Source organism: Nothobranchius furzeri, chromosome 15, assembly GCF_043380555.1.
Source record: "Nothobranchius furzeri strain GRZ-AD chromosome 15, NfurGRZ-RIMD1, whole genome shotgun sequence".
Lineage (NCBI taxonomy): Eukaryota > Metazoa > Chordata > Actinopteri > Cyprinodontiformes > Nothobranchiidae > Nothobranchius > Nothobranchius furzeri.
The window spans coordinates 52,282,485-52,305,394 of NC_091755.1; the positions used below are offsets into that span (position 1 = coordinate 52,282,485).

The following is a 22,910-nucleotide window of genomic DNA, read 5'->3' on the forward strand; positions in this document are numbered from 1 at the left end:
CAGGCTCTCGATTTACCGGTCGATCTACGTCCCAATCCTCACCTATGGTCATGAGCTTTGGGTAATGACTGAAAGAACGAGATCGCAGATACAAGCGGCTGAAATGAGTTTCCTCTGTAGGGTGGCCGGGCTCAGCCTTAGAGATAGGGTGAGGAGCTCGGACATTCGGGAGGGACTCGGAGTAGAACCGCTGCTCCTCCGGATCAAACGGAGTCAATTGAGGTGGTTTGGGCATCTGGTCAGGATGCCTCCTGGACGCCTCCCTGGGGAGGTGTTTCAGGCATGTCCTGCCGGCAGGAGGCCCCCGGGTCGACCCAGGACACGTTGGAGAGGTTACATCTCCAATCTGGTCCGGGAACGCCTTGGGGTCCTGCCGGAGGAGTTGGTGGAGGTGGCCGGGGAGAGGACGGTCTGGAGCTCCCTAGTTGGGATGCTGCCCCCGCGACCCGGACCCGGATAAGCGGAGGAAGACGACGACGACGACGGTTTCACCAAAACAACTATATCCCATGCTTTTTAAACTTAAGATGATTATAACTATGTCATGAAATATAATGTGCAAAGAATGTATTCCTTCAAAGAATCCTAGGCCTTCCATTTTTTGAGAAACTGCAGTTTTTCTAAGAACTATTATGTTTTAATCAAACACAAAACAACACATTACTCTTTATAACCTTGAGTTGCTTCTGAGATTCTTCTTTTAAATTCTCAACTGCTCCTTTTTTCAAACACGCTCCATAAAGACAAATATTTACTAGATTTTGTTATGAGTTGATATAAAAAAGACAAAAAAAACCCCACACATTTCACGAATAATTCTGAGCATTCCGAAATTCTCAGAAAAATCCTGCAGGTAACGACTTCATTTAGCCAATCACCTGGTCAGGAAAAACACTTGAATGATAATAGCATTACAACATGAAAATGTTATATGTTAAATCCATAAATGTTAATGCAGAAGTGATTCAGGATGACAGTGGATAAATGCGACACCCCCAGAACTGCCCAGATAAATCATTCAGACACTTAAATGTGAGTTGGCAAATCCACACAGAATTGCACAAATTTCCAGGGCTGGCAAATAAATATTTATGACTCCCCCAATTCCCCTTTTCTCCCTGTCCTTGGTAATTGTGTGTGATTCATTTTGTTTTCTCGGCAGAGGAGGCAAAATCAATCTTGGAGTATTGGCTGGGAGACATAAAGCACGTAGATTTCGTATGCTGGTGATTGTGCAGAACATAAAAGCTTCATAGACCCTCAGTCAATGTTCTTAGTAGAAGGACTCGTTTTAATCTTTAGTGTATTTCCTTGTGTTTTAGAAGCAAATGTTGGAAGCTAACCTGCTAGGAGAATACAGATAACACAGCCTTTTTTCCTTACGTTAGAACAGTTCTATGGTTGATAAAACACGTTCATGAAGTTCTTAAATTTCTCACATGAAGCTATTTCAGCAGTTTTATACTTGACAGTTTCAGTACCTTCCAGAATGAGCCATTTCGTGGCTCTGTCACTTTAAGAAAACAAGCTGATGGGTTAGGGCCACGCCCACCCATCCTCTGCTCAGGCTACTACATGAGAAACAAAGATGGATGGATTATTTCATGTTTGGAGTGTTTATAGAGGCAGTAGAAACCCAGGTGGCAGCACAAAGGGATGTAAAAGATGAGTTTTGCATAATATGTCCCTTTTACCAGAGAACTGTTGTTTCAGAAGAATGTCATTCAAGCTACCTACTGTTATGTTTTTGTTCATGTATTTAGCAGACGCTTTTGTCCAAAGCGACTTACAAGTAATAATCGGCATGTTGCCCTTGAGGCTAACAACAACAACAACAACTTGACATCAATCATGGAGAGGAGGGAACAAGGAGTGGACAGTAGAGAGGGGGCGGGTGCAGGGAAGGTGCTAGTTTAGAAGAGGCTCTCTGAAGAGCAGGGTCTTCAGGAGTTTCTTGAAAATTGAAAAGGAAGCCCCTGTTCTGGTAGTTCTTGGTAGGTCATTCCACATTTGTGGAACGATGCATGAGAAGAGTCTGGATTGTCCTGAGCGTGGTGTAGGCACTGCTAGCCGACGATCCTGTGATGACCGGAGCGGCCGGGCCGAGACGTAAGCCTTTGCAAGAGGATTCAGGTAGATGGGAGACGTACCATCTCGGACTTTGTATGCTAATGTTAGCAATTTGAATTTGATGCGTGCTGCTAGCGGTAGCCAGTGGAGCTCAATGAACAGAGGGGTGACGTGTGCTCTTTTGGCTGATTGAAGACCAGACGCGCCGCTGCGTTCTGGACCATTTGAAGAGGTCTCACAGTGCAGGCTGGAAGACCAGTTAGAAGGGCATTGCAGTAATCGAGGCGGGAGATGACAGTAGATTGCACCAGGAGCTGGGTGGCTATTCATAAAATGGTTTTTAAAACAAACTTGCTTTTATTAAACAAATAAAAAAATTACATATCATCTCATACATTCAGCTGTAAAAGGAAACATCTGAGCTTCTGCCTTTGAGGAAACTTCAGGGGATCTTCTTAGTTTTAGTTGTTATTTATTCTAAAACTGCCAACAGCTCCAGTGATACATCAAAGCAGCTACATCCCGAAGAATGGACAATTCCTCTGTGATTTCTCCTCATCCAACATGAACCACATGTAACCTCCTCTACTTTCAAAAGCCCATTTTTGATTTTTTTTTTCAGAATTGATGATAGAAAAACACGAGGTTTACAAGCACGCTCACCAAAGAGGCTGTGTTGCACTGCTACGTTGCCTTGGATGTCGATTTTTGCTGTGGCTCTTTTTACCGTGAAATCTGCAGGAGCTGTTGTTTATTCTCATATTTACAACTTTGATTAAAAAACATAAAAATCAGATTTTTATGCAGGAGCTTCCCAAATTTATCTCTGACCTGGTGTAATAAGATCAGGAGACTTGCTACATTTCAGGATTTTTTCCGGCATTATTTATCCATGGAGCCCAAGGCTGTTCGGTTTGGCCTTACAGGCGTGAAGCTGTTACTGAGTAAATTTGAGAATGTTTTTCAGATGGAGGTTTTAAAAAATAGCCCAGGGATAAGACAGAGATGAATGTTGTACTAGAAAATACACGATGAATAGACAGAAAAGCAGATTTATTCCAGATCTGAGCAACAAGCTTAGCTTTTTCCAATTCAGAACACAACTTTTCTGTTCATTTTTACAATATTAAAACTAAAGACTTAGCAATAAAATATGTGGTTGTTAAATCAGCCACTTTAATAAACACATACTTGCTTTTTTCCCTTTTGCATCCTACGATGGCTCCTTGGGTAAAGGCTGGAAAAGAAATGAGAGAGTTAGAACATTGACTTCAACTTTAAACTATTTGGCACAGAACGCAGAGCAGAATGTGTCCACTTAAAAGCAACTTATTCCCGTTGAATTTATGGAGATACAAAATATCTGAAGGTTAATTTATTCTCTAGAAGTGTTTATGCTCTGTAAGGATGCTGCTTCTCTCCTTGACCAGAAAAAATGAGCTTTAAACAGAGACCAACCTCTTTTCCCTCAAAGGCTCAAGATATTTTATCACTTTAGCCGTAAAGCAGGGTTTTAATAAACGCTCTCTCTCTCTCTCTCTCTCTCTCTCTCTCTCTCTCTCTCTCTCTCTCTCTCTCTCTCTCTCTCTCTCTCTCTCTCTCTCTCTCTCTCTCTCTCTCTCTCTCTCTCTCTCTCTCTCTCTCTCTCTCTCTCTCTCTCTCTCTCTCTCTGTGTGTGTGTGTGTTTTGTGAACTCCTAATATTCATCCCATGTAGGACAAAACATTGTTTTCTCCTTGACCAGAAGAAGAAAACTGCCTTCTTGCCTTTTTATTACAAGTGAACCAGCCACTTTTCTGTAGATAATGACTCGGCTAATTATAATCAGAAAGCTAATGGTGTGTTTAACCAATCAGAGGAGCTAAGGCGAGACGGCTGTCTGGGCAGCGCATTGGCATTCCCAGCAGCCGCTGCTCTCCCCTCGGCTGTGCCAGGCTCTTTCCGCGGCGGCAAGGCAGACTTGGTATTCCGCTGCCCGCCCAGCCTGCCACTCCTTTATCTGTCGCTCCGTCTGTCCTGCAGGTAGACCAGCCCCAGGACTATGAAAGAAATTCAGTCCTCCGAAGAGGCGCTGATCCATCACACCTCTCCTGCAGCATGTCATCTAAATGCTAAGTACTTCCACTGCATCTTTAAATCAAAACAAGAAAAGAAATGAGCAGGGGAGGCGAGTGGTTGGAAGGGATAAAAGCTTACAAGGGCACAATAGAATCTGCCAAGCAAACCCTTAGCTTTGTGATTACATTCATTTTCAAAGGAGAGGAAACGGAGGAGAGGGAGACCTGAGTAAGAAGAATGTGAACATGGAGCTCATGGACCACATTACTCCTTTAAACGTACAAGAAGAAATGGAATAAAACACATGCCCTGAATATTTTCTAAACTATGTGTTGTATGATTTCTTTCCGAAGGAGAAACAAAAGAAAACACAAGTCCCTTCCTCTGCCTCATCTCCCTGTCTCCGTAGCTATTGATCTGGGTGATTCTTGGAGACAGGGCAGAGTGCTGAGGCAGCAGAAGCGGCGGCGCTATTAACTGCTGCTACTAATTAAAAGGGTAACAAGGTGAGTTCAGCCCCACGGGACCAACTGTGCGAGAGATGAAGCATTGCTGTTTGCCTGCCATGCACACTGGTAAACAGCGCTCGTTGCCTCTGGTGTTTACAAGACAGGAATCCAAGGACATCGAAGGCATTTTCATCTCCCACTGGCACGATGGAAAGAGGGAGATTCGCAGATAAGAAGCAAGAACAAGCGCTCTGCTAATTGCTTGTGTTGCAGTGAAATTTAGACATTTGGACCGTGTCTCTGAGCTCGGGGTGCCCTCGTTTCATCGCAGCTTGTAAACATTGAGCACTGTGCATGAATGATAAAGTTTTACAGTTGGAATGAAGTGCACAACATGGATCTTTGAAAGCATGCCAGCAGAAGTTGGCATGTTAAAGCACTGGTTTAATTCCCTTCCTTATCAAAAACGCAACGTACTTTAGGATCAAAGTACTTTTATCAAATATGGCTCATCTAACACAAATAAAAATTTGCATCTGAGGCAGAATTACAGTTCTCAGATGTAATCGTCACCATAGAGGAGGCTGATTGTTTTCTCATGGCCCAGAGGGACAGATGTCTTGGTGGCGCCTTGAGCCACAAAACTGCCACCAGTAGCCCACCCTGCAGCGATGGACCCAGGCGCTGCACCATCACTGCAGTAAGTAAAAACATCTCTCTGGGGATCCCTCCTAACAAGTGCACTCCTGCACAGGATGTGGCTGGCTTCATCATTTGGAGTCTCGCAGTGGCCCCAGCGATTACCGGCCACTGTTGTTGTTTTTAGGTTAACAAGCAAAGCTGCAGCTTTACCGAAGTCCCAACAAAGATGCTCTCCTCTCAGAGCATGAGCCTGATGTACAAAAGCAGCAGAGCATCAGACTGTGAGTCAGTCTCAAAGGAGCAAAACCAGATTAGTTACCAAGCATCTGGTTCTGTTTGCTGCTTTCTTTCTGGAGGGGCACCTACAGAGAAGCCAAGCATCTGCTGACCACATTCCTAAATTCTTCACTGGAGTAAAAATTACTGCATGTCACATAGAGGGTTGCCAGTTACAAAAACTCAGATTATGACTACATTTTAATGCTTTAAAGCTTCATTTACTGACTGTTTACTTACATAAGGAATAACTGCATAAATAAAAAGACATGGCTGTTATGGTCGATGTGTTAAAAGAAACGTCCATAAGTTTCTAGAGGACACACACCTTCATTTGTGGAGATGTGTGATTAATGCTGTGATAACAATAACTGCTTCCTGTTAAATATTTAAACACATTTGATATTCACTGTTACAAATACCAACAACTTTAAGCCTCTCTATAATGGTTTTAATGCGGTAAGTGAATAGATGAGGATCAGAGGGTTGGTGGGAATGAACTCATTCAGAATTTAAAGAAATGACAGGTTTGTCTTTTTAATTCAGTGATTAAAAATCACAAACTAATTGTGCAGCTATTGCTTGAGAAAATCAGGGTTTTGCTCTTTCCTCCAATTCTAAAAGCTATTGGAAAGAGGCATTCATGCTTGACCAGAGGTCGCCTCTGCGCTGGTGTTTACTTTCTCAGATATTATGTGAACACTTACAACTGGTGCAAATGGTGGTGGCATTTGCATTTTACCCCAAGCTTTCAGACACTAAACGTTAGCGGAAGGGATCCACGCAGAGGCTTCGCAGGTAATGATGTTCTTTTTTTACTAGTCAAGGAACAGGAATTCTGCATGTGACTTTTGTTTTCAAAGTTTTGGGATGTTTCACACAGCTTTGTGTTTGACATCCTATCTGGCTTGATCTGTGGTTACGATTGACACGTTCTGGAAGCGCAGAGAGTAAAAAGGTCATCTCCTCTGTAGCCGACGTAAACAGATCAGAAAATAAACCACTGACTTTTCTGGATACATGCAGCCGTCTTTCTCCTTGCTTGTTATTGAGTAGACTTTTGAAATCACGCGTGGTGTTGCAATTCTCCCGTGATTTTGTGACTCTGCAGGGCCAGCGGCGTGGAACGCTTTTGCTCCCATTTCGCTCCTGGTTGGAAGAGAGCTCGCGGGTAAAACGCTGCTTTTACATTACATGACGTTTTCATGACTGGTGCGGGGTCAGGATTAACAATCATGCTGCTTGTTGAATGTGATGTCTAGCCAATCAAAAAGCACGGTGACAGAAGCACACTAAGCTCCTCCTTCATCATGTTTGTTTACTTCGAGGTCACATTTGAGATTTCTCATCTATCCTGGCAATTTTCATGTTTGAAATCAGAAACCACACAATGTAGGACTTAGAGTTTTGAAAGTGCAAGAGGGTTAAGGTTAGGATTGGGGTGAGGGGAATGTTAAATAGCAAGAGGGCAAAGGTCACGATTCTGTGAAATCTCCATTTTTGTTTTTTCAAAAGAAAGCAAACACAAAACAATTGCCTTTCGTGTATTAGCTTTTTGTAACTGAAACAGTTTGCATATGTTTGCAGAATAACTCAATTTTAACAAGATTTAAAGCAAAGATGCAAGCAGCTCAGTGCAAATAAGAGCAAAATACAATCTAGTAAAAAACACAAAAAAAAGTCAAGGAGCTCAGAAGCGTTGAGACAGGGCAGCTGCTGAGCACGCTTAAATGTGTCCAGTATTTATTATAAAAACCCTGAGCTGAAATGTGGCCTATGGCTCAGCCAATTTCACACCAGACAAAACCTCGGAGACAAGCAGCATGCTGGGTAAAACATAAGTGGCAGTTCAAAGCCAGGCAATGACAGAACTTCAAATAGGATAGCGGGGTAGACTGAGCTCAAAGTGACAGCAGAAGGGGCCACAATCACTCAGGGTCTCAGGCTGAAAAGAGACGAGGGCTACAAAAGTCTGCTGAAGCCGAACTTACAAAAGAAGTCTTTTAATAAAAGAGGAAAATAAAAACAAAACGTGTTGCTCTTTTATTTTGTATGAACACCGGCAGCCATTAACCTTCCTGCAGGATTTCTGGACAACAGCACGACACCTATGGTGATAATGTTACTAACAAATATGAGAAAGTGAGATGGGAACAGTGAGCTCGCATGAGCAGCTTCTCTCTTTTGTAAACTTCTCAATCAATCTAACATATTTCAATATTTTTTCAGCATCACTCCACTCGCTATCTCCTCAAGACTGATGATTGTGCAGCAGCGTCTGACAAACAGATGAGGGGAAACCAGGGAAGCACATTCTTCTTTCCTTCTTGATGAATGGAAAACCTGCAAATGAAACTGGAATAGAGTGTAGTGGCTTATCAAGTGTAACTTCTGTGTTTGCTTGGCAGGGGCATGCGAGCTGTTTGAACATCAGTCACGTTCTGAATGTGGCTCTACATCCAACGGCAAAGCAGCCCATGCCCATGTACAATATGTTATCCCAGAGGAAGCAGAGAGAGGATGTCAGATACAATATGACAAGAGCACAGGCAGATGTGTATGAGAGCGTGGAGCTGGGCCAGGGAAGCATAAAACCTGGACGTGTCTGATGCAAGCATCACAGAGAGGATGGTGGTCCAGTCAGATCATCCTATTAAACCTGAATAGAAAATATTAGATTTACAATTAATAAGAGAATAGATTTTAGATTAAAACTATTACATTGCCTTTTCAAAGCAAACAGATTGTGCACGATTGCACAGAATTTAATCACTTCAGCCCTGAATGAGACTGAAAGCCGGTGTCGGTACAAGATCTGCTCGGGTGCAAGATCGGCTCGGGTCCGTCGACTGCCGATGACGTCTAAGTAGTTGATTGGCTGAACATGAACCTTACGGAATTACGTAATCACGTAACGTTGTTATCACGTGACGTTGGTCCAGGCAAATTTTTTTCTATTGGAAAGATGGACAACTTTTACAAAGAAATCCATCATTACCTCTTTGAAAATACACTTTTAGCATAGAGCTGCAAGTATAATAGGGCTGAACGATTAACTGCATGTGCAATAAAATTGCGATGTGACAAAAGAAGATTTTCTAATGGCAAAGGCTGCAATTTGGCAGCGAGTGGTTAGCGCAATGCTAAATATACATGGAAAAACCCATAGGAATGCTAATGCTAATATCGCAGATTACATTATTACAAATTATGAATTAGAAACGTGCCAAATAATTACATTTGGAGTCTAATAGAAAGTAAAAATACCATCAATCAAATAAGTACAGACAGGTATTTTAGTAAAGCCAGGAGATTTTCTAATCTCAAAGGCTGCAATTTGGCAGCGAGTGGTTAGCGCAATGCTAATATACATGGAAAAACCCATAGAATGCTAATGCTAATATCGCCGATTACATTATTGCAAATAATGAATTACAAACGTGCCAAATGATTACATTTGGAGTCTAATAGAAAGTAAAAATACCATCAATCAAATAAGTACAGACAGGTTTTTTAGTAAAGCCAGAAAACTTTTAACTCCAGAGTTTTGGCTAGCAGCTACAGTCTATGACAAGACGTCAAAAACTCTAAACACAAAATACTTAAATAAACGGGACACACTTCTTTCCTGCAAATTTCACAGGTGTTGCTAATACCTATGATTCTTCAAGGGATGTGCTCAAAGAGGAGTTCAACATTATGAATAAGATATAGTGTTTTATTTTACAAATACCATTATAAACACAAACTTACGTCTTAAGAAACGTTATTTTAATAACGAAAGTGCTAAATTCTTTCCAACAGTATAGACGTGTAGTGTATTTTGTCCGAGTCGGTTTGCCGTACTTTGACATCATCGGCAGTCGAAGGACCCCGAGCCGATCTTGCACCCGAGCAGATACTGTACCGACACCGGCAGAGCACCAAAGGTCACGCTGCACAGTAACTGCAAATAACTAATATTTGTAAATCTTCTAGCCTTATTTCTAAACTGAAATGCAATCATTTCTCTAATGACCTTTTAGTTCTGATGTCCTCACAAGTATTCTCCTGCTGCTACAGAATCAAGACCCCTTCTTGCACATCCTACAACTCAAGGCATATTATTAATACACATACCCTTCAGCTTGACTCTCCCATATTCCATGTAGAATTGACAAAGCTACTCTTCAAGAAACCAAAGAAGTCCAGTTGCCTTCATTTGAACCCTTTTGGATTATCACGACCTGGACGACTGAGAACCTTCACCAGCATATCCTTCAGGATTACGTGGAACAACCTAGTTTACTTGATATGCATTTCATTTAGGCTAAAAACGCTGCTGGTCATGGGCAATTAGAACTTTATCTAAACCTTAACCTAAACATCACATTCACTGAGATGATAAAAGCTCTTGCAAAATGATTCAGCAGGCATGAAATTTAAGAGGTGTGCATAAGCTAAAAAACAAACATGAGTGCAAAGTTGAATGCACCCTTAAGACTGCAAACAGGACAGAGAGCTGAAGGACCTTTGGGGAAAAAGCTTTCGCTCCAATTAGGATGAGTTGTATAGATAAAGCCTAAAATATGCCTACATGGATGGAATCACATTCTCCTGTTAATGTGACCAATCAGAAGCACCCGAGCTGTTGACAGCCTTTCATGTAACACTTCAGCCTGTGCTAGATAAGCATTAAACACTACATTAAGTGGAGAAGTTTACAACCTAATTAGCAGATAAAAACATTTCAGATTAAAGCTTCCAAAAGCCAAAGATGTGACATCCATGTTTACATGCTTTATCAACTAGAAAATGGACCAAAGACAAAGAACTGGAGAAGGAAGGAACTGTAATGTAAGATTTTACTTTGTTTAAACTTTTAATGGTTAGATGGGACAAGCTTGTTTGAAATTGGCTTTTTTTACCGATATATGTAGAGCACCGCCCTCATTAAAGAAAAAACTAAATCATCTATAACTAACATTACATATTTCCTGTCATGTGTACTTAAACCTGCGCAAAATATGCTTCAGTTTAAGTCAGGCCAGTTCTGCCAACCAAACAAAAAATCTTGAAAAACATTTGTTGGATCTGTCGTATTTTGACATTTTGAGTGAGAGGAGACGTAGCTGAAGAGTTTGATGTAATAGTTGTGTCAAAAAAAGAGTAAAAAGTGTTGAAGATCATTTCTGATGTTATATTTTAATGCCAGTATCGGCCGATCATATCAGACATCCCAGAACAAGACCACAGTTTACCTCAGAAACTCACATTCCAGACAAACTGTCTATGATGAAAAAGGTGTTTTATATTTTTAGACATAAACATAAAAACTATGAGAATCAAGCTGTTAAGTATCTTTCCATAATGAAATGTTAATACGAGAGTCCAAACTGGTCACTTTTCATCAGCAGTAAATAAAATATAAACCGATGTTCCATTTACCTCCCATTAACACTTGGTTTTGTTAAACCAGTGGACAAATTGTGAGTTATATCTTATCTGCATGCTGGTAAATCTTTAACTGACCTTGATTTGGAGAAAGATTCGTTTTGAACATGTTGACTAGCTAACGGCTAGACTGACGTTTTTCTATTTTGAAGACCAAGTTCACAAATTTTTTCAACATATCTGCAATGGTCTCTAAAGCCCTTTTCAGATAGACATTCTGGAACATTTGTGGACAATTTAATCCGGTTTTTAACCGGAACTGTGTTTTCAGACACACCACTTTTGTACCGGAACTTGTCCTTTCGGCTGCGTTCACACAGCAGGGAAAAGTTCCAGATGTCTGACGGCGGCGGGGGTGGGGGGGGGGATCGGACTTATGTTAAGAAGAAGAAGAAGAAAATATCATTTCTATAGCGCCTCTCAAGATAAAAATCACGAGGCGCTTAAGCATAATTCTGCGCACACGAAGACGCATAAGAGACCTGGATGATGAAGCTCAATGGTTAAAGGAATCACTGAAGCGGTGTGAAGCGCTCCGTCGCGCGTCTCGACAGTACCGTAGGAGGCGAGCTGCCGTGGTTCGCCGCATGTTACAGCAGAGGGCTATCTAGGTGCGCACAGCGTCCCCCGGTCCCCTCCTCCTCCCCCTCCCTCTTGTCCAGAACTTTACCTCACCAGTCTGAATCAGCCACCCTGTCCGTAACATGTCCGGACCTGTTACTAGGGGCTTCGTCCGGATAAATTCCGGAACATGTTATCTGGATGTTTGTATTCAGACAGAAAGGTCTTACGGACAGATTCCGGAACATTTCCGTTTTTCATGGCCTGTCTGAAGGGGGCTTAATAGTACAAATGAATGCCTCGTTGGTCGATCTCTGTGGGAAAAAAGCTCGGCACTCCTGTTTCAGGAACTAGAAGTTAGCCAGAGGAGTGGGAGACAGAAAACTACAGGATTTAGAGTTCCTGATACTTGAACTTCTCACCTCTGATTGGCTAACAACAATGGAACTCAACCACTGTTCACTTTGCAACGTTGATGTTTTATGCCCACAAATAACACAAGCCTGAAGGAGTTTTACGATGTTGTGGAGTTGCTAATGCTAATGGTTAGCTTCTACCAGCTGAGATGTGCTCTGCTGTCCTGGATACTTGATCAACAACAGACTTTCCTGGAGCAAGCCAAGATGGGTGAGTGCCATCCATCCATTCTCTTCTGCGGAGTCAGGTCGCCAGCTCCTCCGGGGGAACCCCAAGGTGTTCCCTGGCCAGCCGAGATACACAGTCCCTCCAACGTGTCCTTGGTCGTCCTTTAGGTCTCCTCCCGGTTGGACGTGACCGGAAAACCTCACCAGGGAGGCGTCCAGGAGGCATCCTAATCAGATGTCTGAGTCACCTCAACTGGCTCCTCTTGATGAGGAGGTGCAACGGATGGGTGAGTGCATGAACGCTAATTTTCAATGTGACGTAGATCTGACTGGCTGTTCTAATTCAAGTGTTTTCCCATCTATTTTCTATTGGTGGCTAATGCAGGAAATAGGGGTAGAAGACTATTTTCATGTTCAGCCTCGTTGACGTTTAAAAAATAACAACTCTGATCTAAAATTTTTTATAACATGCTAGATGCCGTCACTACAAAAGCTCTGGTCCATTGAGCTCTCACTAGTTTCTCCTAAAAGAAAATCAACAATTCTTCATAAATAGAGCTAAATTTACAATAATTTGGAAGTTAATAAAACATTTTCATGAACTTTTATATTTTATTTTTAATCTATCAGAACTTTTTCTGTAAACTGAGGTCATTTACAGAGCTATCTACATCACGTAAGGATGGTAATGGTTTAAAAATGTTTCTACAGAAACACATTTAAAAAGATCAGAACCTCGACTTCATTTAGCATTTAAGTAAAAGAAGCTTAAATTGTAAGTTACAATTTGTGACGAATATAAAAATATTACATTATTCAATGTAAATGTAATCCTTGGACCTTTTCTTTATCATCACACCGAGACTTGATCGAAAACACTAAATGAAAATTCTGTTTGTTCTCACTTGAGCAAAACATAATTTTCTATGATTTTCCCACAAAATAAGGTCTGCGTCTTTGTCTCCTTCATATAATCAAAAATCCAGCTGGTTATGATTCAGACAAACAGTGTTGGCGACTGGAACGTGAAGCGAGCTCATTACAAGTGTGTATCCGCTCTGATGGGCTGTCGCAGCAGCGGTGAGTGACCATGGCGACACATGTCTTGGCAGCCCAGTGGTTTGTTCTGGACACTGAGGCATTCATGGCTGTGGTGCTACGAAATGTTACATAACACCGCCACCAAACCACATCATGTTCATACAGTTATCTCTTTCATAAGAGGTGATTGCTTGAACATTTGTATCAAAACTGTGACCTTAATCTGCTCATATGTGGTAGTTGTTAACCAGGGATTTATATTTATAACATTTTGTGGCAAAACACCCATTCCATTATCTTTGTTTTCCATAAAAGGACACCTTTCTCTTATCTTTTCATGTAAACATCGAGACTTTTCTGTGTCACATGGCTTCCGTTCAAATGCCGCACTGTGATGACTGGCTCTGATGTTTGCAGCTACACTGGCAGGACTACACTCATTCCACCCACATTTGCTCCGGCTGATATTGGAACAAAAGGACATAGCTGGAGGAGGGCCACCAGAACATAAAAAAAGGAAACTGTAGAAAGAAATATGCAGGCCTCTCTGACCCACTGGGTCATGCGGTTTATGTATTTCTGTGTAAGGTGTACATTTTCCAGTTCTTTTTTCTACTTGGCATCGATAACACCCAACAACAACAGTTCTTTTTTTGCTTCAGGCGACACTTGCTTGCACCGGCATTTGTTGTGTAGGCGTTTTTTTTTTCTCCCATCTCTTTTCTAAGCTCCTGTCAAATATCATCAACGGGACTAAATACATTTATACTTTTAAGTTGAACATGATCAAAGGGTTAACAGTCTTAAATTTCACAACTTAAGTCCTTTAACCTCCAAAAGTACCCAGCTGGACGTTTCGGGGTAGAAAGGCTCGTCACTGGTGAAACCCTCAGTACTCGTTGGTTCCTTTAAGAGATCCGTCTTTTCTGTTGGCAGCCCTTGAGCTTCGATAACAGCACCAAAAAAAGACAATTAAAAACCTTCTGTGTTTTTATGCACTCACCGACTATTTTATTACCCACACCTGTTCAATTGTTTATGACCGTAACTTGAATCACTAATCAGCCAATCGCATGGCAGCAACTTAACTGGGCATCAGAATGAGGAAGAAAAGAGATTTAAGGGACTTTGTTGGTACCAGAAAGACTGCAGAATACCTTCTCTGAACCACAAAATGTTGATTCTTGAAGCAGATGGACTCCTGCAGCAAAGGACCACTATGGTCAGATAAGAATACGAAACTGATGCAAGAATTCACACATGATCACCAGAACAGGGCATTAATGCCTCGTTTCCATCCTGCCTTGCCTCAACGGCTCAGGATGCTGTAGATGGTGGTGCAACGGTGTGAGGGAGATGTTCTTGGTCTCTCTCAGTCCAGTCCAGAACTTCTGGGGAGTGGTAGGACGAGGGATTCACATGATGGCGTGATGCTAACATGTATGAGCAGTGTTTGACACAGAAGGGCATACCTAACAAAGTGGCCTGATGTCCTCTTTTCAACCCTTGATGATTCATAATAAAAATGTGCTTCTGTACATTTACTTTTAACTGTGTAACTACGTCGTCTTCCTCCGCTGATCCGGGTCCAGGTCGCGGGGGCAGCATCTCAACTAGGGAGCTCCAGGCCGTCCTCTCCCCGGCCACCTCCACCAGCTCCTCCGGCAGGACCCCAAGGCGTTCCCGGACCAGATTGGAGATGTAACCTCTCCAACGTGTCCTGGGTCGACCCGGGGGCCTCCTGCCGGCAGGACATGCCCGAAACACCTCCCCAGGGAGGCGTCCAGGAGGCATCCTGACCAGATGCCCAAACCACCTCAACTGACTCCTTTCGATCCGGAGGAGCAGCGGTTCTCTGTGTAACTAAAAAATAGTAAATGAAATAGCTTCCTTCTGAGAAGCATACATTTTCAAGTCAACCAACCACTTTGCAAAGTAAAGATTACTGAACAACATGAGCAGCTGGTGCAGTCTCACACACATTTCCTTCGCCAGAAAAGAGAAAAGTCACGTCAACCCATGGAATTATCAAACTTGTCAACACGCCACCATCTCTGTGTGTAATCACACACATCCGAGGCACAATGGTGCTTCTGTGTTGTGTAACCCTCCAACTCCCATCCACAATCTCCTCCTGTCAAGTGTTAGAAACCCAGCTCATAAGACGGCGCCCCACCCCCTCCCTGAACTGCACCATCCACCTCAGAGAATATCATATGTAGACCTTTCATCGGCTCACTAGTGAAGACAAATTACCAGCTTGTTTCGGAAGGAGGTGGAGGGTGTGTGTGTGTGTGTGTGTGTGTGTGTGTGTGTGTGTGTGTGTGTGTGTGTGTGTGTGTGTGTGTGTGTGTGTGTGTGTGTGTGTGTGTGTGTGTGTGAGGGGGCCTCAAGAGAGTGATTCATATTAATGGCTGGCTGGCAGAGGAGAGCAGGCTGCATATACAAACTCCATTAGCAGTTTAGGCTGAAGTGACCTGGCGGTGCCACCGTGAGCTGAACGCACGGTGATGTGGCCGGTGAGGAGGAGGAGGAGGAAGCTGAAGGTACGTTTAGAAAGAGCTGCAGGTGCAGTGTGTGTGCTTGTAATAAGAAGGTAAAGCAGTAACCTCCTGAAACTCTATCAACATGTTGAACTCATGACAGTAATGTCAGCATTGATAAGAAACAATGACCTTTATCTTGAAGAAAAGCATTTTAGATTATTTTTATTAAAGAAAAGTAGCTTAAAATGTCTCCTAACCTCTAAAAACACCTACTAAACACCAGCTAAAACATGTTTCAAGACTTTACTATAATATATAAAATCACAACTGATATTTATATATTTATTTTGTGCTCTTTTTATATACAGAGACAAGTCAATGTGCTAATAGTTGGTGGTGGTCGGCAGCCTCGCCTCTGTCAGTGCGCCCCAGGGCAGCTGACGCTATGTAGCTCATCAGCATCAGTGTGTGAATGTGTGTGTGAATAGATGAATGACACACAATAGTGAAAAGCACTTTGGAGTCCTCTGACTCTGACAGGAGCTACACAAGTGCGAGTCATTTATCATTTATTGTAGTTAAACTGAAATCAAATGTATTGGATGTAAACCTAAACTAAGTATTTTTAGAAAACTCTACTTGGGATGACTGAGACATCCCAGACGTAAAACAGAACGCTACCGTAGATCTAATAACTCCTCAGTCCAAGCTGTACTGGCTTTTTCCTGTTACACAACACCACCAACGCAGTATTCAGTATGTGTTCAATACTCGTTCAGTACCGGATTTACGTAGCACTGTATGTCCGTGTCTCCTGCAGTATGCTGCACAGTGTTGGAACCTGAGCTTTTTCTTTTTTATCCGTGGTTTTTAGCAGTCAAAGGTTACAATTCTAGACTACCGCCTATGCGAAGTTACACTTTGTTATGATTTTTGTTCAAATTATTCTCTTAAGTGTTGGTGCTGCTGTAACAAGCTAATTTCCCCACTATGGAATCAATAAAGTCTATTCTATTCTATTCTATTCTATTCTATTCTATTCATCAAATCCCCCTTTTAGGACTTTTAAAGCGTTTGCTAGGAAGCAGCAAATCCCCAGCGGTTCATCCACACTTCATTTGGGCTGAAGATAAAAAAGAAGGAAGCTGTGCTTCTTAGCCCTAGTACTCTCCAACTAAAAAAATGTACCTATGATTTAACTAACATTTAAAAAAATCACAACTGTTATTTATTAAAATAGTTAAGCACAAGTCACATGAACATGAACATAAGGACAGGCTTCCTTAACTTTCACATGGAAAATGCATTTGTCATTTTATTCTATGAAGTTTACGATTTTGGCCAACCCTTTTTTACAGTGTAACCTAACAAGAATCAAATATATTAACACTAGTAATTTTATAGAAAAAAAGGTGAATTTATTGAAAAAGGTTCTGTAAGGGAATGAAAATCCACCTCTGAGAATATAATAAAAGAGAAGATTTCACAGAATAAAGAACAAAACAGAAATCATCCTGAAAGCTTTTGAACATTAAAATTGTTGTGGAAATTAATCAGTTTAAATTCAGCTGCCAGTGTTTGATGTCAGGGTGTCAAAGTGGTGTTAAAATGACAAAGAGGATGTGAGTTACGTTCAGGGTCCTTATCTGGGGATTAAACCAAATTACACATTAATCTGTCCCCCTGATCATTTAGATGTCTTTCTCAGGATAAAAGTCAGGGATAAGAAGACTGACATTGATTATTAGAGGATTTGTTTTTGTTAATTCCTGCATAACTCGTTAAAAAGATCTCTCGTTGTTTGATTTACTCCACCTGGAGCCCACAAGAAAACAGGGGAAAAGGTCTTAAAATGATCAATCGTCTCAGACTGAATGATTTTAGGATTAAATTAATCAGGCTTATAAAACTATATTCAGTAACTGGTAAGAATCCTGCTTTCTTTTCCCTTCAGCATGTAAATTTGTATTCCTGATGCAGCAAAAAGATAGAAGATCTCATTTAGATGTGATAAAAAAGATCAAAATTCAGTGTATAATTGATATAAATAGCACATTATGTTTTATCAGATGCATGATTTTATGCATATTACGCCACCATCGTGTACATTTGTCACTTTGCTTTATCTACAAACCGAACCTCCAGCAAACTTGTGCATCACAGCGTGAAATAATGAGCACAGCCGTTATCATTTCTCTGAAACCTGCACACTTTGCTCTGAACGCCGCTCTGTGAAATGATTTTGAGAAAACAAGATTCTCTCACAATTCAAACTTCCAATCTGCATCCCTCGTCTCCCTCTCCCAAAGAGGCTTTCACACAGATATGTGGACAGAAGGAAGCTCTGCTTCTCCCTGTGTTAGCCTGATCGATGCTCTTTATAGATTTCTCATTTTCATTCATCCTCCAGAAAGCACTTTCCTCCTATTTCAGGTCTTGCAACAAATAACCCTGGATATAAACTGTATTTTGCATCCAAATCCTCCCCCCATACCTCCATCTTCCAAAAGAGAAAAGAGAGAAACGGTAGCATCGCTTTGGATTGCTTCTGCAATAAACCCGCTCGATGAGGAGTCATTAAAAATATGTAGCTACAAGCATTTAGTATGCATTTTGTTAATGTCTGTGCAAACTGGGTGTGCAGTCGGGGTCTGTTACACAACATAGTGATACATTTGCTACAGCTGCTGATAGAGGACGATGATGAAACATGAAAAAAGCAGTCGCAGTCAAAATCTCCAAACCGGGTCAAAGGTTGACCTCTGGCTCTTCATACCTGATGACAAAGACACACGTCTCTCACGCTCCGACATCACCAGGCTGCGTTATGCGGTGACTTGCTCTGTCTCTATAAATTACATCCCTGCGCTGCTGTTTAGTTTCTCACGATGGCATCTTAATACCTGCGGCCGATTCTCAGAGTTTCTGGAGCAAATCAAGCAGATTTATTCACTTCATTAAAGCGAGCATACAATCCAAACAACTTTTATTGCATAACTGAGCCGCAGTGAAGGAATAGTTTGTTTTTTCACGTGAGGTTCTGTAACGAAGATTATGAGCTTTTCTTACCTGTTGCAGAGGGTTGGACACAGTTACTGACCTGATTAATGAGCTAACAGCTAGCAGAAGCTAAAGTGATTTACTGCAACCTTAAAACAACTTCAGACTCAAAAAAAAACAAATAAATGAAAAATTTTAAAATCCACAGAAATTCATGTAACCAGTTTTTAAATTACTGTGTTAAGGTCCACTTAACATCATATTATATTATTTCTGCGTAAATCCCTCAGGATGTAGATGCTGTTGTAAATAACCGTAGATTTTATGTGAATAAAACCAAAGTAAAACCGACATAAACATAAAGGATTCTGCCAGGACGTTTGCATGAAAATGTTGAAATTAGAGCTGTTTTAAGACAGCCACCATCTACTACAGTCTGGACCTTGCTGGTGGTTTATGATTATGTTTACTTATTTCTACCAGCTGAGGCTGTCCAAAAAGCTATCGACAACAGGGAGGATGTTGATTCTGACAGAAACTGACTTTAAAAAATCTGAATTTCTTCTATAAGACACGTCACATAAAGAACCAAAGTGTACATGATCTCAGTATTTCACTAAATCTGCAGTATCTTTAGTATTGATGAATGTCTCATGAGTCGTTTTCTGTGGAAAAAAAGCTCTGGTGCTTTTATTAGTTGGAGGTGTGAGGAGATAAATACATCAGGATTTGAAGTCGTACTCATTAATATTTATGATGTTCAGACGTCTCTCATCTGATTGGCTAGCAACGCAACTCGTCCAGTGTCTTCATTTGCTTTGCAACATTGATGTTTCACCTCCACACAAAAAAAAGTCTGAAGGAGTTCTGCCATGTTGTGGAGTTACTAATGCTAATGGTTAGCTTTGGCTAGCCGAGATGTTTTCTGCTGTTTCCTGGATGCTAAACCAACAACAGGCTTCCCCTTTGAGCCAAGATGGGTGAGTCCATGAATGTTAATTTACAGTGACGAGGATCTGTGTGGCTCTTTCTGACCCAAGCATTTCCATGTCTGTTTTCTAATGCAGGAGAGAGGGGCACAAGACGTCCAGCATGCAAGTAACACTCACCACCATATTTAAAACAAGTAATATACATTTCTCACTGAACCTTACGTTTAAAAAAAGTTACTTCTGTTTTTGTGTCATAAATCCAGTGTTTGTGAGGCTATATTAATCATATCATTAGAGCGAGACCTATTAATTTTTCATGACCAGACAGGACGGGAATGGTTGATGCAAAAATGTTGTGAAGTCAGCCACTTGGCTATTCATGCGATTCATGGTTTGATCACAAGCTAACTGCTTCAGCAAACCCCAACCCCACCACACATAACAAGGTTGGATAAAACTCTGCACCAGCAACTTTTATTATCTGAAACCTCAACATACGTGTGGTATTGTGAAGTTTAAAAATGTAGTAATAAATATTATCACCTGAATCATCTCCGTGACTTTCTAGCGTCTTTCGCAGATTTAAGTTTCTCCACAGCTGACAGCTGTATGCAATGCGTGGCCAACTTCAGTCAGCGGACAAAGTCGGTTAAAAGTGCGGGGGCTCAGCTAAAGGAGCGGGTGCTAGAAGAACAAGAGTATGAACCACTGCTGGATTCGAATTTCAACTCTATTTTAATAATAGAACAACCAAATCAACATTTTATTTTAGAACACAGAGACGCCAGCTGATTCCCTCTCAACTCCCAGGACCCAGGGAGGTCATCTGGTAGAGGTAACTAAATTCTTAAAACAGTTTGTTTGCATAATCACAATTTATAGAATTCATAAAATAATCTCATCATTTTCAGGATTCTTTATTTTTTGTCAAATTCAGTTTCAAACACTTTTTCAAAAATTTTAAGGTGATTTTCGAGGATTTCCCAACTCCTTTAATTAGTGACAGCTGCCACTTAAAGTTCACCAGGTGTGTGTGTGTGTGTGTGTGTGTGTGTGTGTGTGTGTGTGTGTGTGTGTGTGTGTGTTCTGTCTTCTCCATCCCCAGTGAGTCGTGGAGGATGGCTGCTTATACTGAGCCAGGATCCTCTGGAGGTTTCATCCTGTTAAAAGGGAGTTTTCCTCTCCACTGTCGCTGCATGCTTGCTTAGTATGAGGATTGCTGTAAAGACTCTGACACTAGTCAGTGACTCGATGCAATTTGCTGACGACTCCTTATATAGAAAACATTTTACTGATTAGCTTAATGAACTGAATTGTACTGGAACGCTTACTTTGTGAAGTGCCTTGAGACGACTCTTGTCGTGATTTGGTGCTATTTAAATAAATAGAATTGAAATTGCAGCAGTTTCTGTGTCAACTTAAAGTTCACCAGGTGTGTGTGTGTGTGTGTGTGTGTGTGTGTGTGTGTGTGTGTGTGTGTGTGTGTGTGTGTGTGTGTGTGTGTGTGTGTGTGTGTGTATGCACGCGCGAGTGTGCACACACTTGTTAAAGACTCATTTTTCCAACTGAGGCCCTCAGAGAGTGCACGTGAGTGTAGGAGTGGGTTGAGTGGAGCGGAGTGCCATCAATCACTGACTCGGTGCCGCTCTGTCTGTTCACCAGGTCACGCCTTCTTTAGGCGCATTTTTCTAACAGGAAGTGTGGGTGAAATAAGTCTCCACCCATGGTGTGACTCACCCTTTAAACTACCACATGACAATTCAAGCACTTTCAAGGATTTCAAGCACCCTCAAGTCATGATTTTGCTTATAAAACAGCCACCTAAAGTATTAAACTTCCTTTTGCAAAAGTAAAAAGAAAGACTTCATTGGTAATGTTTGGTGCTATTACCTAACACAATATTACATTTTAGATTAGTTGATTAGCTCTACACACCCTTAGAATAATTTTAAAGCTGAAGCGAGAGAAAGAAACCTAGTAAAACAATTAAAAACAAATAGAAAATCCTTTATCTAAAATATTTCTGAATTGCTGACAATGGGATGTTAAGCACATCCTTGCGCAGGGAGGATCACTTGACAACTTTGGTGTAACTTTTGTGTCTTTCTTGGGAGAAACAGGTGCTCTACGTACACCGTATCATCAAAAATAATTGGTTGATAAATCATCTGTCGGGGGAACAAGGCTGTATGGTATTGACAGGAAAGATAAGTGCCTCGTGTCGGTTGAGCATGGAGCTGTACCGTGTGAAGCAGCCAAATGGCATAATGAGAGCCACACAGTGACAGTGAGATCTGTAGCCATGGCGACAGCCACTTGCTAGGCAAGCAGCAGAGCCTGGTGATTACACCCCCCCCCCCCCCCCCCCCATGCTTATATTTCATTTGTAATGATGCTCCTCTCCTATAACAAAAAATATGATGTTAACTCATGAGGAGAGTGGAAAGTTCCAGTGGCTCTTAAGCTTTCTGTACCATAGAGGCGAACAGTAAATCATCGCTGCTCCATCAGCACCGCAGCTCCTAACCAGCTCTGGCAGCCATGAGGCATTAGACGCATTCTGGGCTGTTATGGAGCCTACATAGGAACAGATGACACCATATTGCAGGCTGTAAAAAATTTAACGTGCTTCTTCATTTACATCTCTAACAAAGTCAGCAAGAGGTCACAGCTCTGGAGTCGTTTTATTTTTTTGTCCTTTGGCTTGAAAAAAAAGAGTTAGATTCAGTCCAGTTTGTTAAATTTAGAACATCAGAAATGTTCAAGCATGTTGCAGCCATGGGAGCAAGCAAATACTTGATGCCACATGAGATGTTTGCATTTAGGGGATGCCTCATTAACAGCAGTGGACTCAATAAGTACAACAAACATGGTAAAATCTCTATGTTAATGATATTAAACAATAAGTAGCTAAAACACAGAGAAACATGCAGAAAAAAAATACATTATCTAAAATGTACTCGTGAAAAATCTGGTGCACAATTAAAACTACTAGAATAAAAAAAAACTACTTTTCTATACGCAGGCTTATGCATCCTTATTGATGAAAATCCATCTGGCGTTGTTTATTTAGTCCTGTGATCTAACCAGTAGAATAAAAACAGAAACATGAATTTACTACAGAGTTCCTGTTTTACAGCTAGTTGGTTTTACAAAGGCCATCAGCTCACACAAATCTTTAACTCTAGGTCTGGTGGACCAAATGAATCACAATAAAGTCTTATTCAGGAGGCGAGGGCAAAAAGTGCTGCTTCATGGTGTGCTGGTGGTAAATTCAAGACAATTTAAGATTTAAAATGAATGTCAAACGCTAAATTAGCACGAAAAGTTGAATCTGGGTTTTTTTTATGAGGATGAGCTGGAGAGGACCCAAAATAG

The 22,910-nt window shown here is 41.4% G+C and overlaps 1 protein-coding gene and 1 long non-coding RNA gene across 4 annotated transcripts in view; one reads left to right on the plus strand and one right to left on the minus strand.

Annotated features, from left to right (window-relative positions):
- tafa5l (TAFA chemokine like family member 5, like) overlaps window positions 1-22,910 on the minus strand; it is a 75,509-nt gene that overhangs the window by 2,092 nt on the left and 50,507 nt on the right. For 2 of the 3 annotated variants that reach the window (XM_070545249.1, XM_015968525.3), the window contains exon 4: window positions 3,262-3,307. The exons of the other annotated variant lie outside the window; for it this stretch is intronic. In XM_070545249.1, the coding sequence (XP_070401350.1) occupies window positions 3,284-3,307 (24 nt within the window). In that variant the 3' untranslated portion in view covers window positions 3,262-3,283. The remainder of the gene's footprint in view (window positions 1-3,261; window positions 3,308-22,910) is intronic. 3 annotated transcript variants of the gene reach the window in all.
- LOC129164794 (uncharacterized) lies at window positions 5,555-21,888 on the plus strand. Its single transcript, XR_008564305.2, has 3 exons — window positions 5,555-6,293; window positions 6,607-6,666; window positions 7,725-21,888. It is a non-coding gene; the product is annotated as an uncharacterized lncRNA (long non-coding RNA).